Source organism: Apaloderma vittatum, unplaced genomic scaffold (assembly GCF_000703405.1).
Source record: "Apaloderma vittatum isolate BGI_N311 unplaced genomic scaffold, ASM70340v1 scaffold38222, whole genome shotgun sequence".
NCBI classification, from domain to species: domain Eukaryota; kingdom Metazoa; phylum Chordata; class Aves; order Trogoniformes; family Trogonidae; genus Apaloderma; species Apaloderma vittatum.
This window is the reverse complement of record NW_009705982.1, coordinates 3,640-14,827: the sequence shown is the minus strand read 5'-3', so window position 1 is coordinate 14,827 and position 11,188 is coordinate 3,640. Positions and strand designations below refer to the sequence as shown.

Below are 11,188 nucleotides of genomic sequence, written 5' to 3'. Positions count from 1 at the left end.
TCTCTGCCACTTATTTATTTATTTATTTATTTTTTTTTACTCGTCGTGGCCTCGGGAGGGTTTAGTTTCTTTATCGAGCTCCAATCGCAAACGGTCTCGTTGTTTTTCAGCTGCTCAGACCGTGCACTGAGCTCCACCGCCTTCAACGCCAAACAAATAGTTTTTCTGACGTACTTCTGCAACTTTCACTTTTATTGGCTTCTCGTGCTTGCGTTCTTTTTTTTCTGTTTGTTTTTTCTCTATTTAATTTAGAGTGCGTTTTCAGATTTCATAAATAAGTTTGCGATGTAGCAGCTGTATTTGATTTACAGTGTTTGTGGCTTCGATAACGTTTTGGGAAACTTCAATTTGATACTGAACTAGAGGCACTAATTTTCTTTAGAGACCACTGAGCTTCCTCCAGCACTTAACTACAGCTAATCTAGTCTGCTGGGTCTTAAATCTGTTGAAATAATTGTAGATCGCTTTTCTTTCGTTAATGCCTGTTGTGGTTACTTCCCTTTTAGGTGGCCATGGCTACAGGACAGGTGCTGTTTCAACGTTTTTTTTATACCAAGTCCTTTGTGAAGCATTCCATGGAGGTGAGAACATGTTAAAAGCTACATACGCGTGCAAATGTTATTTAAGTTATTGGCAAGTTGTCATCTTCGATGTGATCAGAGGGTTCGTAACTAGCCTGTAGATTTTACTTATCCATTAACATGATTTGATGAAGCTACGTAGCGCTGATTTTGTCACATTTGTAGCGTTTCCTTGTTTTCCCACTGTTTTCTCTTCTTGTCCCTCCTTAAGCTGTTGGAGGCAGTCAGTTCCTGATTTGAGCAAAACGTCAGTATCTCGCAATTCTTGTATTTCAGCACGTGTCAATGGCCTGTGTTCACCTGGCATCCAAAATTGAAGAAGCACCAAGGCGCATAAGAGATGTCATCAACGTGTTCCATCGCCTTCGACATCTACGGGAAAAAAAGTAAGCTTAGACTTTGAAATGATCCGTGTTGTATTTTAATTATTAAACTTCTGGGCCGATGATAGTGTCATTCCCCGTTTCATAAATCAGGGAACATCTCGAAGAGATCTCGTGAAGGAGAAAAGTGAGTTGACCCATTTTACTAATAAATGTTTGCGGTGTTATGAGTAGTGGTGGCTCTTATTTTCACACGAGCACAGCGTAACCTGCGTATGAATCCTCTTTGAGACCGAGATTATCTTCTTCAGCATCCAAAATTGTCTTGCAGAAAACCTGTGCCTCTCATACTGGATCAAGAATACGTGAACTTGAAGAATCAAATTATTAAGGCAGAAAGAAGAGTGCTGAAGGAGTTGGGATTTTGTGTTCATGTAAAGCACCCTCACAAGGTTTGTACTGTATATGTTAACTTTATAATTGCTGTTTCGTACGCTGTGAGTGCTTTGAGCAGACCCCTGAGCTACGTGGAGGCTGCACGGTTTGTACGTGGTAGTGCCGGTGAATTTGGAAAAGCCAGCTTCCTGTGATCCCTGTGCTTTCCTTCTCTTTTAAGAGATTCTTCCTGGGACGGCTGGAGGTGGATGCAGATGCTAAGTATTCCTTGAAGTCAGATTATCTAAGTAGGTGGCTCTGGCATTAGAAAACGTCAGCTAAACATAGACTTTTAAGCAGAAAGGAATTTGGAGGCCTGGGGTTGTGACGGCCCGTTAACAGAAACCCCGTGTGACACGTGCAAACACACTGAGCCCGTGTGAGCTGGCAGCAGTGTCTCTTACGTTCTAAAAAGTACCCTCAGGTGTGAAGGGCTTTGACTAGAAATGAGAACGTTCTCAATATTTTAAGTCTGATGTGTCAGACTGGGCTGGTACTTGAAAGATGCAACTACTGCAAACGTTTCAGTTGGCACTGAAAAAAAAGCAACCTAGAACTGAATAAACCGGCGACACACACTGTGTGAGCTCTGTGCTGTGCAAATACTGTTGAACTTGTGTTAGTGCTCGTTGCAGCTAGCGTGACTTTCCCCCAAGTTCCAGCTAAAAGGAACCATGAGTTGTGTAGGAGAACAGACCTAGCTTGAAAGCAGTGGAAGACAAGACCTCTAGGTGAATAGCACGATGCCCGAGCTCAGAAGACGGAGAGCTGGGAAGGTCAGATGGAGTTGAGTCTCCAGCCGTTGCGCTGGAGAGCAGAGTCCAGGAGGAGAAATGCCGGGGGTGTTGCCAACACTCTCGTGTACTGTTTTAGAGCTTGAAAGAGAGTCACAGATGCCTCGTGGATGTCCCTCTGAAATAAATAGTTGGCTCTCAAGATTCTTGTTAATAACTCGATAACCCGTATCTTCCAGATAATCGTTATGTACCTTCAGGTATTAGAATGTGAACGTAACCAACACCTGGTCCAGACGTCATGGTAAGTTGATTTTCTTTGTTACGAGAGACCAGCAGGGGCAGTAGCAGAAATATGTCACTTGAGGCACTCTGGGCAGCATTGCGCAGGAATGATTGTGGGCCACGCCAGGCAGCTCCAGTGTTTCTTGGCGTGCCCCAAACTACTCCCCAAATGTTGATCGGCCTCTTAAGTTAGAGGCGCTGTTTTAATGGTAACGTAGCTTTCCACCCTGACTTCTCACTTCCCTCCTCTCCGCTTTCACTTTTCAGCTGAAGGGAGAATGTTGAGCGGGTTATAGAACTTCCTTGGGGCTTTTTGTTCTTCAGAGAAAACCGATGTGTAGTTCAAGTCTGTCACCAGTGCTGGGAAATGGCTTTTCCCTGAGTTTGAGTTTGATTACAGGTGTATCAAAAACTCAGCACAGATAAATACCTTTTATCTGTATGGATAGTGCAAGATGTCAGCTTCAAAGGCTGGATAAACTCAGTATTTTTGTGTTTGCCAAGAAATGTTCTCTCCTTTGTTGCTGTCATTACAGCAAAGACTTGCTTGGGGATGGGAAGTTTATGTAAAATTCCAGGTCTTAATGAACAGATAACGCTTTTTAACAATACTGTAGTTTAAAAAACCTTTAGTGAATTGAAAGATCATATTTCTGCTGACTGAACTGTCTGGTACTATGAGCTGTGTATAGAGAACCAGTTTTGACTTTTCTTTTCTGTACTCTTTTGATCAAAGGGTAGCCTCTGAGGGTAAGTGACTAAGACTTCTCCTCTGCTGCCCAAGCGCTATGGTGCAGGGATAGCTGCCGTCTTCAGTCAAACCAAAGCAGGCTCTACAAAGAGAAGGCTGGCTCTAGACAGGTGGTATATACCCGATAGTATAGTAACTGGCCAACTGCTTCTTGTGCTTATACTTTTTTTGACTTTTCTTTTGATTGTGCCTTTTGACCGTTATATGTTTAAAACCTGATCATTGAAGTTCTGAAAAGTGTGGGTTTTTTAATGTTACGTTTCTATAACTGTTCAAGTGATGTATTTTTAAATGATAAAGCAAATTAAGGTGAGATTTAAGTCTTAAAGAGGTGAATTAGCACAACAAAAACTGAAAGCTCAAACTGTAAACTAGTTAATAGAAAACATGTGTAACAAACTTCCCAGTGCCAGATTTTGCAGTACCATTGCACGGACTACTTCAATGTGAGTAATGAACTGCTCAGGTACCAGTTTTCTACCTGTGAAAGGAGGGGCAGGTGAGGAGGAGGGAAGAAATTGCCTCAATTGAGAAATGGTTCAGATGTTGAAATAACGTATTTGCAGGGCTTTATGCTTATTGCTTCCAGTACCTGGTGGATATCCAGTATAATTGTTTTTTTGAAATGTGCCTTTTTACAACATTACCTTTTCCTTAAAATATTGTGACAAGGATTCATTTCCTCCTGTGTCTGATTCTGAGCCCACAGGGAAGACATGCAGAGGCCAGCCATGGAAGCAGGCATGTTTTTCAATTTGGCAAATTAGAAAAAAGGCTGTGTGACTTCCAGATGTTTGAAGCACCGCTTTCCTTTATCGCTTCTTTTGCCAAAAAGGTTTGTGCTCTCTTTGTAGTGGGACAAGAAAAGTAGGTTTTGAAGCTCCTTTCTCCCCCAGAAGCGAGCTGATGTTTCGCTTTGCTTCTCTGGGTTGCTCTTTGTGTCGGTGAGAAAAAGTAAGACAACTGGGGCAGGTGGGAGATGGATGGTCCTGGGGTTCAAGTTCCTTTTGTCCTGTTTAAACTGGTTACAGGTGTCTGGACTGTGGTCTCTTGGTTGGATGTCGTGGGGGTTAGTGAATCCTTGTATACTGGGTACCCACGTGGTTAATTACCGCTTTTGGAAAGATAATTATTTTGAGGACTTTCTCTTGTGTCTGGTTTTAGCTTTTGCCCACCTGATACTTTGCTTGACATACGTGCTCAAAAATCTAGACCTTTTTAAGCACATCAGCTGACAGATTGAGAGGAAGTTACTTTGTGTAATGTAAGGTTTAGAAGAATAATGCTTAACTGTACTGACTGGAATATATGTAATATTTTACAGTTTTCTCATTCTGTGAATATTCATTTTAAGCAACCTTACTGAAATGGGACAATTTGGAAATGGTATTTCGTGTGCCAAAGAGAGGAGATCTGCCTGAATGTTGAATGTTCTCCTGAATCGATGTTCCCAAACATGCTGATTTCTTCTGTGGCTGCTTTTTGCATCAAAAAGAGTTCTGTCCTGGATGGAGAATCACGCTTCTGGAGGAAAAGAGACCTATTAGATCTCCAGCGGGAGCTGACGCGCACTGAAGCGGATCGGATATCATGGGAGAGCTACTGCAGGACCCGCAGCTTTTCAAATCGTCTGGGTTCAGCCCTATTGCAGAGAGACCTGTGAACCTAAAAGCCTATAACTGAGTACTTTAGGTTATATTGTCTGTTAAATTGTCTGTTGCATGAGAGCAGGCCAGTAGACATCCAGAAGGAAAAGCAAAGTGAAATTGGTTCTCTTTTCACAACTGAATTTTCAGCAGCCAGTCAGACAATCAGTCTTAATTTCTGTCACACATCCCTCCCCTTGAGGGACTTTAATTTTTTTTTTTTTTGTAGTAAGATGATTCAACTTTTCTTTAGATTTTTACAGGAGTATAATGTTGAAGGCTAGTAACTGAATGCAGAAATAGTCCTTGTAGAAGTAAAAACAAAAACCCAGAGAACACCCAACAGCTCTGCAGCGCTCTGCAACTTTGATGATAATCCTGTCTTTCAGGAATTACATGAACGACAGCCTGAGAACAGATGTCTTTGTCAGATTCCAGCCAGAAAGCATTGCCTGTGCGTGTATTTACCTCGCAGCCAGGACGCTGGAGGTGAGCGTGCACTTCCATTCCTTTCAAGTTCGTTAGGGCTTTAAATACAAGCAGAAAACTGAGCGTGTCTTCCCCTCCCTTTCAGATTCCACTTCCTAATCGCCCGCACTGGTTTTTACTCTTTGGAGCGACAGAGGAAGAAATTCAAGAAATCTGCTTAAAGATTTTGCAGCTTTATACTCGGAAAAAGGTTTGCTGCTTTTTCGTATCGTGTGCCTTTGTTAAAGGCTGTGCTTGGAACGTGAGTTGGGGAAAACCTTATCCCATTTGAAACCACCTGCAAGTGGAACACGATGGCAGGGGCAGTGTCTGGGTGTTTGTAGATCCCCTGCTCTGTGAGTGAGTCGAAAGTCCTGTTCACTTAAGTTCTGTCCTAAGCAGTGCTCCTGTGTTCACAGGTTGATTTATCTGATCTGGAAAGTAAAGTAGAAAAGAAGAAATTAGCTATCGAAGAGGCAAAAGCACAAGCTAAAGGTCTAGTACCTGAGGGAGCCCCAAGTTTGGATAACACATCGGGTTTTTCCCCTATCCCGAAAAATGGCAAGTAGCGAATAACTTGTTTTTAATTGCTCTTTCTCATCTTAAATGTATATTTACTGTTTTGGGATACATATACGATGTGGTTTTGGTTTGGTTGGGGTTGTTTTTGTTTTGGAGTTGGCTTCTAGCAACCATTCAAATGGCAGAGTTTGAATAGCATTGTAACTTTGGAATTTCTTGAAACAGATAAAGACTAAAATCAAATTAGTATAAAATTAAAGCTAGTTTAAACTTAGACAGTACAGGGACTTGCTTTTATGTGGTTTTGGCACTAAAGTTGAACAAATACTTGGAATTGGCATGTTATGCTAAAACAGTATTAAAGCAGAGAGGTATAATTAAGAACTCTGGTGGGAGCAGGATTTTTGAGTGATGGGTGGGGCATATTTTCCTACATACTTGGCTGAAACTTTCCAATTTGATGCATGTCTTACCTGGAAGATAACATTTACCATCATCTTCCTCAGTTTACCTTTAAAAAAACTAGCAAATAATTGGCAAGAGAAGGAAGTTGCTGTTCTGCGTTCTTGAAGTGACTTCGAAAGTGATGTTTTACTGTCGCACTTAACTCCCTGCTGTTACTTCAGTCTTTTGGCAGAAAGTTTCAGATTAAGTTCTGCCTTCCGTCAGCTTTTTCAGGTCATCTTTCCGTGGGTGGTTGTGCGTGTGTGGGTACACATAGGTGCAAACTCCGTGTATACGGTGCTGATGATGACAAAGACAATGAGATGGGGTGAGGGGAGGCTTCAGTCCTTTCGGTCACCTTTCAAAATAAGGTAACAAAGACTTGTTTTCCTAGAGTCTCCAAAAGAAGTTAAAGGAAATAAACCTTCACCGCTACCTGTTCAGGCAATGAAGAATGCTAAAAGGAAAGTAGAGGGAGCAAAACGAACGAGTTCTAACAGCCCAGTAAATGGGTAAGGCTTTCAAAATGAAGGGTGTTGTGGTGGTTTTTTTTTTCCCCATGGCTACGTTAAACAAAACTCACTGTTTATTGCCTCTTGCAGTGTTCAGAAAGGAAGAGAAAGTAGAAGTCGAAGTGGAAGTCGAGATCAAAGTTATTCAAGATCACCATCCAGATCTGCATCCCCTAAGCACAGGTACGTGCTACTGGGTTAAAGTCCAGAAAAGCTGCAGCCGAGAGTTGTGCAGTTTTGGCTCAAAGGTCAGAGCACGCTGAGACACTTTTGAATGTCAGCCTGTGTGTTGGTTGACGTACAGGGCACTAAGCAGCAGGGTTGGTTGGTTTGAAGTTCAGCTGATAACCCTGATACCCATAGAGGGGATATCAAAGAGACAGAAAAAATATTAACTCCAGACTTGGGTGTTTTGGTGACAGTATTACTGTAACTGAAACAGGACAAGTGGTTGTACCTTTTTTCTTCTTGTTGGCAGCACGTTGAATCTGGCAACTGCTCTTACCTATTCAGTCATGTCTTCTAAGCAGTACAGGAAAAAAAAAACCGTAAACCTGAAGCATGACTACTATAGTCCAAATGGATATGAGCTTCTAAAAATCAGTATTTCTACAGTAAATGGGTGTGATCAACTCTAGGACAGGAGATCAGGTTTTTACGGGATACTGAACAACAGAATCCTGGATGAAGTGCCTGGTCTCCAACTACACTTGCACACCATGGCTCTATACGTGAGAAGCATTTGTCTCTGCTACTCAAAGTGTGTATGTGTATGCATTGGGACTACATTTAGGCGCTAATAGTGACGTAGAGTAATCCTATTTAATAGTAAGAAAATCATACATTTTCTTTCCTGTTTGTTTTCCCATAGGAAAAGTGAGAGTTACTCCACATCCAGCGGTTCCAAGTCCCACAGCCGGTCTAGGAGCCGCAGCGACTCTCCCCCAAGACAGTTCAACCACAGTTCGAGCTACAAAGGTTCCAAGGTGAGAAGTTACAAGAAATCGAAAGACTACAAATACTCGACACACAAACCACGGAAATCGCGCAGCAGGAGTTCGTCCCGTTCCAGGAGCCGATCCCGGGAGCGCTCCGACCATTCGGGGAAGTACAAGAAGAAGAGTCACTACTATAGAAATCACAGGCACGAGCGTTCGCGCTCCTATGAGCGAGCAAGTCATCGCTATGACCGAGACCATCCCGGCCACAGTAGGCACAGGCGGTGAATAAAGCAAAAAGTTCTTTCCTTTGGAATGTAAGCAGGAGCTCTTCCCCATTTGGGCTTGGCAGTATAGGGTTAACCTGGCTTGTAAACCACCTAGCTTGAGTAATGTCCATTCTGCTGGCAATTCTGTATTTGCTCTCACAAATCCGAAGGACAGACGTGAACGGGACGGGATGATGTGAAAGACTTTAAGCTGATAAATGTCTCAGTGACTGTTCTGACGTGGTAACGCTGCAGAACTTGTCTCTGGGTGCTCCTATGCCTGTTCTTTAGTGAATTGCGTTCCCTAGTGCAGTGGAGTGTTTTTTGGGACTTCCAGTTCTGCAAGCAGGACCCCCATTGCTCAGTAGTGGGAATACTGTGCTGCCCAGTCCTTCCCTGTGGAACTAGAAGGCTCCAGACAGTTGGTAAAACCCCTCGGAGTGGCTCGGTGCTAACAAAGCTGTCTTTTCATACTGACTCAATTATGTTGTACAAATGCAAGGTGACTTTTTTTTTTTTTTTTTAGAACTGTTGCCTATATTAGGTTATATATGTGTATATATATTTTGCAGTGTTACAGTACAGTATGGGAAAACGGCCTTACTAGCCTTTACACTTTGTCCACAATGTAAATAAGCATTTGTTTAATACAGGTGGAAGATATATACAGAAAATTCAAAACTTGAATTCTATCGAAAGACTTGTGTAGAAAGTTCTGATAAATGTGAAAGTATTTAGCTCTGTGTATCGAGAGTAGTATATTTTTATCTGTGCAATGCTGCGTGCAGGCCACCAGCTCCTAAGACGTTTCCTATGTATACATTTTAAGTGGTTTGAAGTTCTTTACTCAGGATCTTTGACACTCTGAAGAGTTGGTAGTTTGTCAATCTGCATGCTTGTTGAAGAACAGAGCGTTTAAAAAAAACCACAACCAAACAACAGAACCCAGTTAGCAAAATCCCTACAGCCCAGTAGTATCAGTTCTAGTGGTATATCTGAGCTGTTACTCTGATGCTCCCTAATTTCATTAAAGTGTTTGATTTTCTATTAAATTTATTTGAAAGTAGTTTCTTATGAGCTATACCACTGTGCCTACTCATAAGGAAAGCAATTTGGTGCCAAAAGAAGAGATTCTCAAATTGTAGTACATTTAAGGCTAGCTTAAGTTGCTACACCTTGAGTATAGGTGTAGTAGATGCCATGCTGGGCCCATGCTGGAGGAGCAGACCAGTTAACTGTGTGAAATAGGGTCCCATTAATGTGAGCCTTTCAGGCTCTTCAGTAATCTTACTCACTGCCTGCTGGTTAAACTTCTTCTCTCGGCTCCGGGGGAAGCAAGATCGTGAGGTTTTTTTGTGGTCGGTCTTGTAGGTGCCTCAGTGTGACGGCATCTCTTCTGACACTTTGTTTAAATCCAAGCCCATCTCATGGCGATTTTCTTCATTTTTCATATGGAGGCAAGGCAGCTGAAAGGATTTGCAGTCAGCCTGCCTTTAGCCAGGGATTATTCTGTGTAACTACCGGTGGATGTGTTTGCGAGCTTGGCTAATCTTTCTTTGAACCAAGGGATGCTTTTGACCTCTGCAGCTCCCTCCGACGTTCTGATCTTTTTTACTGCTTTACACAACTGGGTTACATGTTTGAACTGCAGCATTACTGGAGGGTTTCAGTGGGTGCCCACATTTCTTGTGCAGGGAGAAAACTAGTTACGTATACCTGGCCACCTTGCAGTAGCAGTCGGTAGTTTGTAGTTGTTCACCGCAGTTCTGATTACATCTCTGCTGGGAAAAGATAACTGAGGTAGGCAGCAGGTACAAGGAAACATCCTTTTTGCTTCTCGGAGCACTGCTATGGAATGTAAATTAATTTGGTCCTGAATCAGCAAATGATCTGCCTTAACTTGGCCTTTGCACACAGATGAAAACTAATTACTTCGTACTTGGAATGCTAAAAAGTTGAGTTGAAGTCCCAAGTATTAAAGTAGCACAGACAGTGCGATAACCAGAAGTACCTTTGATTCAAGTATGAACAAGCTGAAGAAACAACGTTGTTTAGAGAGCTCTTAAGTCTTTCTCATTCTTGCTACGTGGAGATTACTTGGAGCAGGTTAACATCAAATCCTTGTTTTCTAATTCTGGTTGTAAAAGGTAGTCCGTGTTTCCCAGTTTAATTGCCTCCTTCTGCTCTGGACGGTTCCGGAATTGCCTCTTCTCCAGTTCCTGAGAGAAGCAACGTATGGGGGAGGCAGGTTTCACAGCTGCGACCTCCTCCAGAGAAGTACCTTAAGAGGAATTACCTCAGTTAAGTGTCAGTTCTGTTAGCGACAGATGTGACCTTCCTCTGACACAAGTAGCGTGGACAAGGATAAAGGTAAGACTTGGGCTACGTACGCTTCTCTACATGAACTTGGCATAAATATCAGCATCTGTGTTCTATAAACCGCCGTGTGTATGCACAGTGCTGAATAAATAGTAACTGTTTTTCTACTACACTTGTTAAAATCTGGAGAGGAAAGAACAAGGGAGAAAGCGTGTATGTTTTTATATTAGTTCAGTTCCAGAACTAAAGGGATTATATCACAGGATTAAAAGACGTCCTGTTCTAGGAGGGAACAATCTGTCTTCAGCAAAAAGCCCGATACAGATCGTTGCACAGACTGTCTTGGCAGCGAGGTGGGTTTGGAGAAGATGCTTCGAGTAGCTGGAGGAAGTGTGAGAGAGAACTGTTGAAACACAGGAGCTGATTCACAGGGTGGGAGTAGCTGCACCTCTGTCGAATCGAGGCGTGCCTCTCGCCTCTCCCTGGCAGTATGGGCAGGCAAATGCATTGTTCTGCTTTGCTCAGGAAGCCGAGGATTAATATTGCATGTGTTTGGTAACCTGAGGGGATTTACAAAGAACTAAGTTTTTCAGCATTTACTGTGCTGAAAAATGTCATTATCTGTCACACTTCATAGAGAGCCATGGCAGGTGGTAGTAACAAAATTCTACACCCTGTTCCTCCCATCGTTCTGCCAACCCAAGCAGCACGTGGAAACAGGCACTTTGAGGGGATTTGGGTTGTGGTTTTGGTTTTTTGGGGTTTTTTTGACAGTAGATCTTTGCCAGGGGCTTTTTATGCCTCAAGGGACTTGTCTTTTAAATATGTCTTTTGTGTATACCCAGCAGTTACCACGTGCTTCAGATACCACCTGAATTTCAGTAACAGCGCTGGTCCTCTTCTCCCGTACAGTAATGAACAAGCTGCGCAGGTAATGGCTGTAGTTGATCTCTGGGAGATC

General features: G+C 42.7%; 1 protein-coding gene across 2 annotated transcripts; it reads left to right on the top strand.

Annotated features, from left to right (window-relative positions):
* Positions 1-510: 510 nt before the first annotated feature.
* On the top strand, positions 511-8,952 carry CCNL2 (cyclin L2). Of its 2 annotated transcripts, none has more exons than XM_009865612.1 (10): positions 511-581; positions 858-967; positions 1,236-1,356; positions 2,313-2,377; positions 5,145-5,244; positions 5,330-5,434; positions 5,643-5,784; positions 6,584-6,701; positions 6,792-6,884; positions 7,573-8,952. In XM_009865612.1, exons 1-10 carry the CDS (start codon positions 513-515, stop codon positions 7,925-7,927), a joined length of 1,278 nt encoding a protein of 425 aa, XP_009863914.1. In that variant the 5' UTR covers positions 511-512; the 3' UTR covers positions 7,928-8,952. The 2 variants fall into 2 exon arrangements, with proteins under 2 accessions (XP_009863914.1, XP_009863915.1); XM_009865613.1 differs by having other exon boundaries at positions 513-581; positions 5,643-5,788; positions 6,570-6,701; positions 7,573-8,035.
* Positions 8,953-11,188: the final 2,236 nt, after the last annotated feature.

What these genes read in the sequence shown, in the direction of transcription:
- CCNL2 (XM_009865613.1), top strand. Translation starts at nt 513, where the DNA reads ATGGCTACAGGACAGGTGCTGTTTCAACGTTTTTTTTATACCAAGTCC. An exon ending in CACCTGGTCCAGACGTCATG is followed by an intron (nt 2,378 to 5,144) that starts GTAAGTTGATTT and finishes CCTGTCTTTCAG; the next exon opens with GAATTACATGAACGACAGCC. An exon ending in CCTATCCCGAAAAATGGCAA is followed by an intron (nt 5,789 to 6,569) that starts GTAGCGAATAAC and finishes AAGGTAACAAAG; the next exon opens with ACTTGTTTTCCTAGAGTCTC.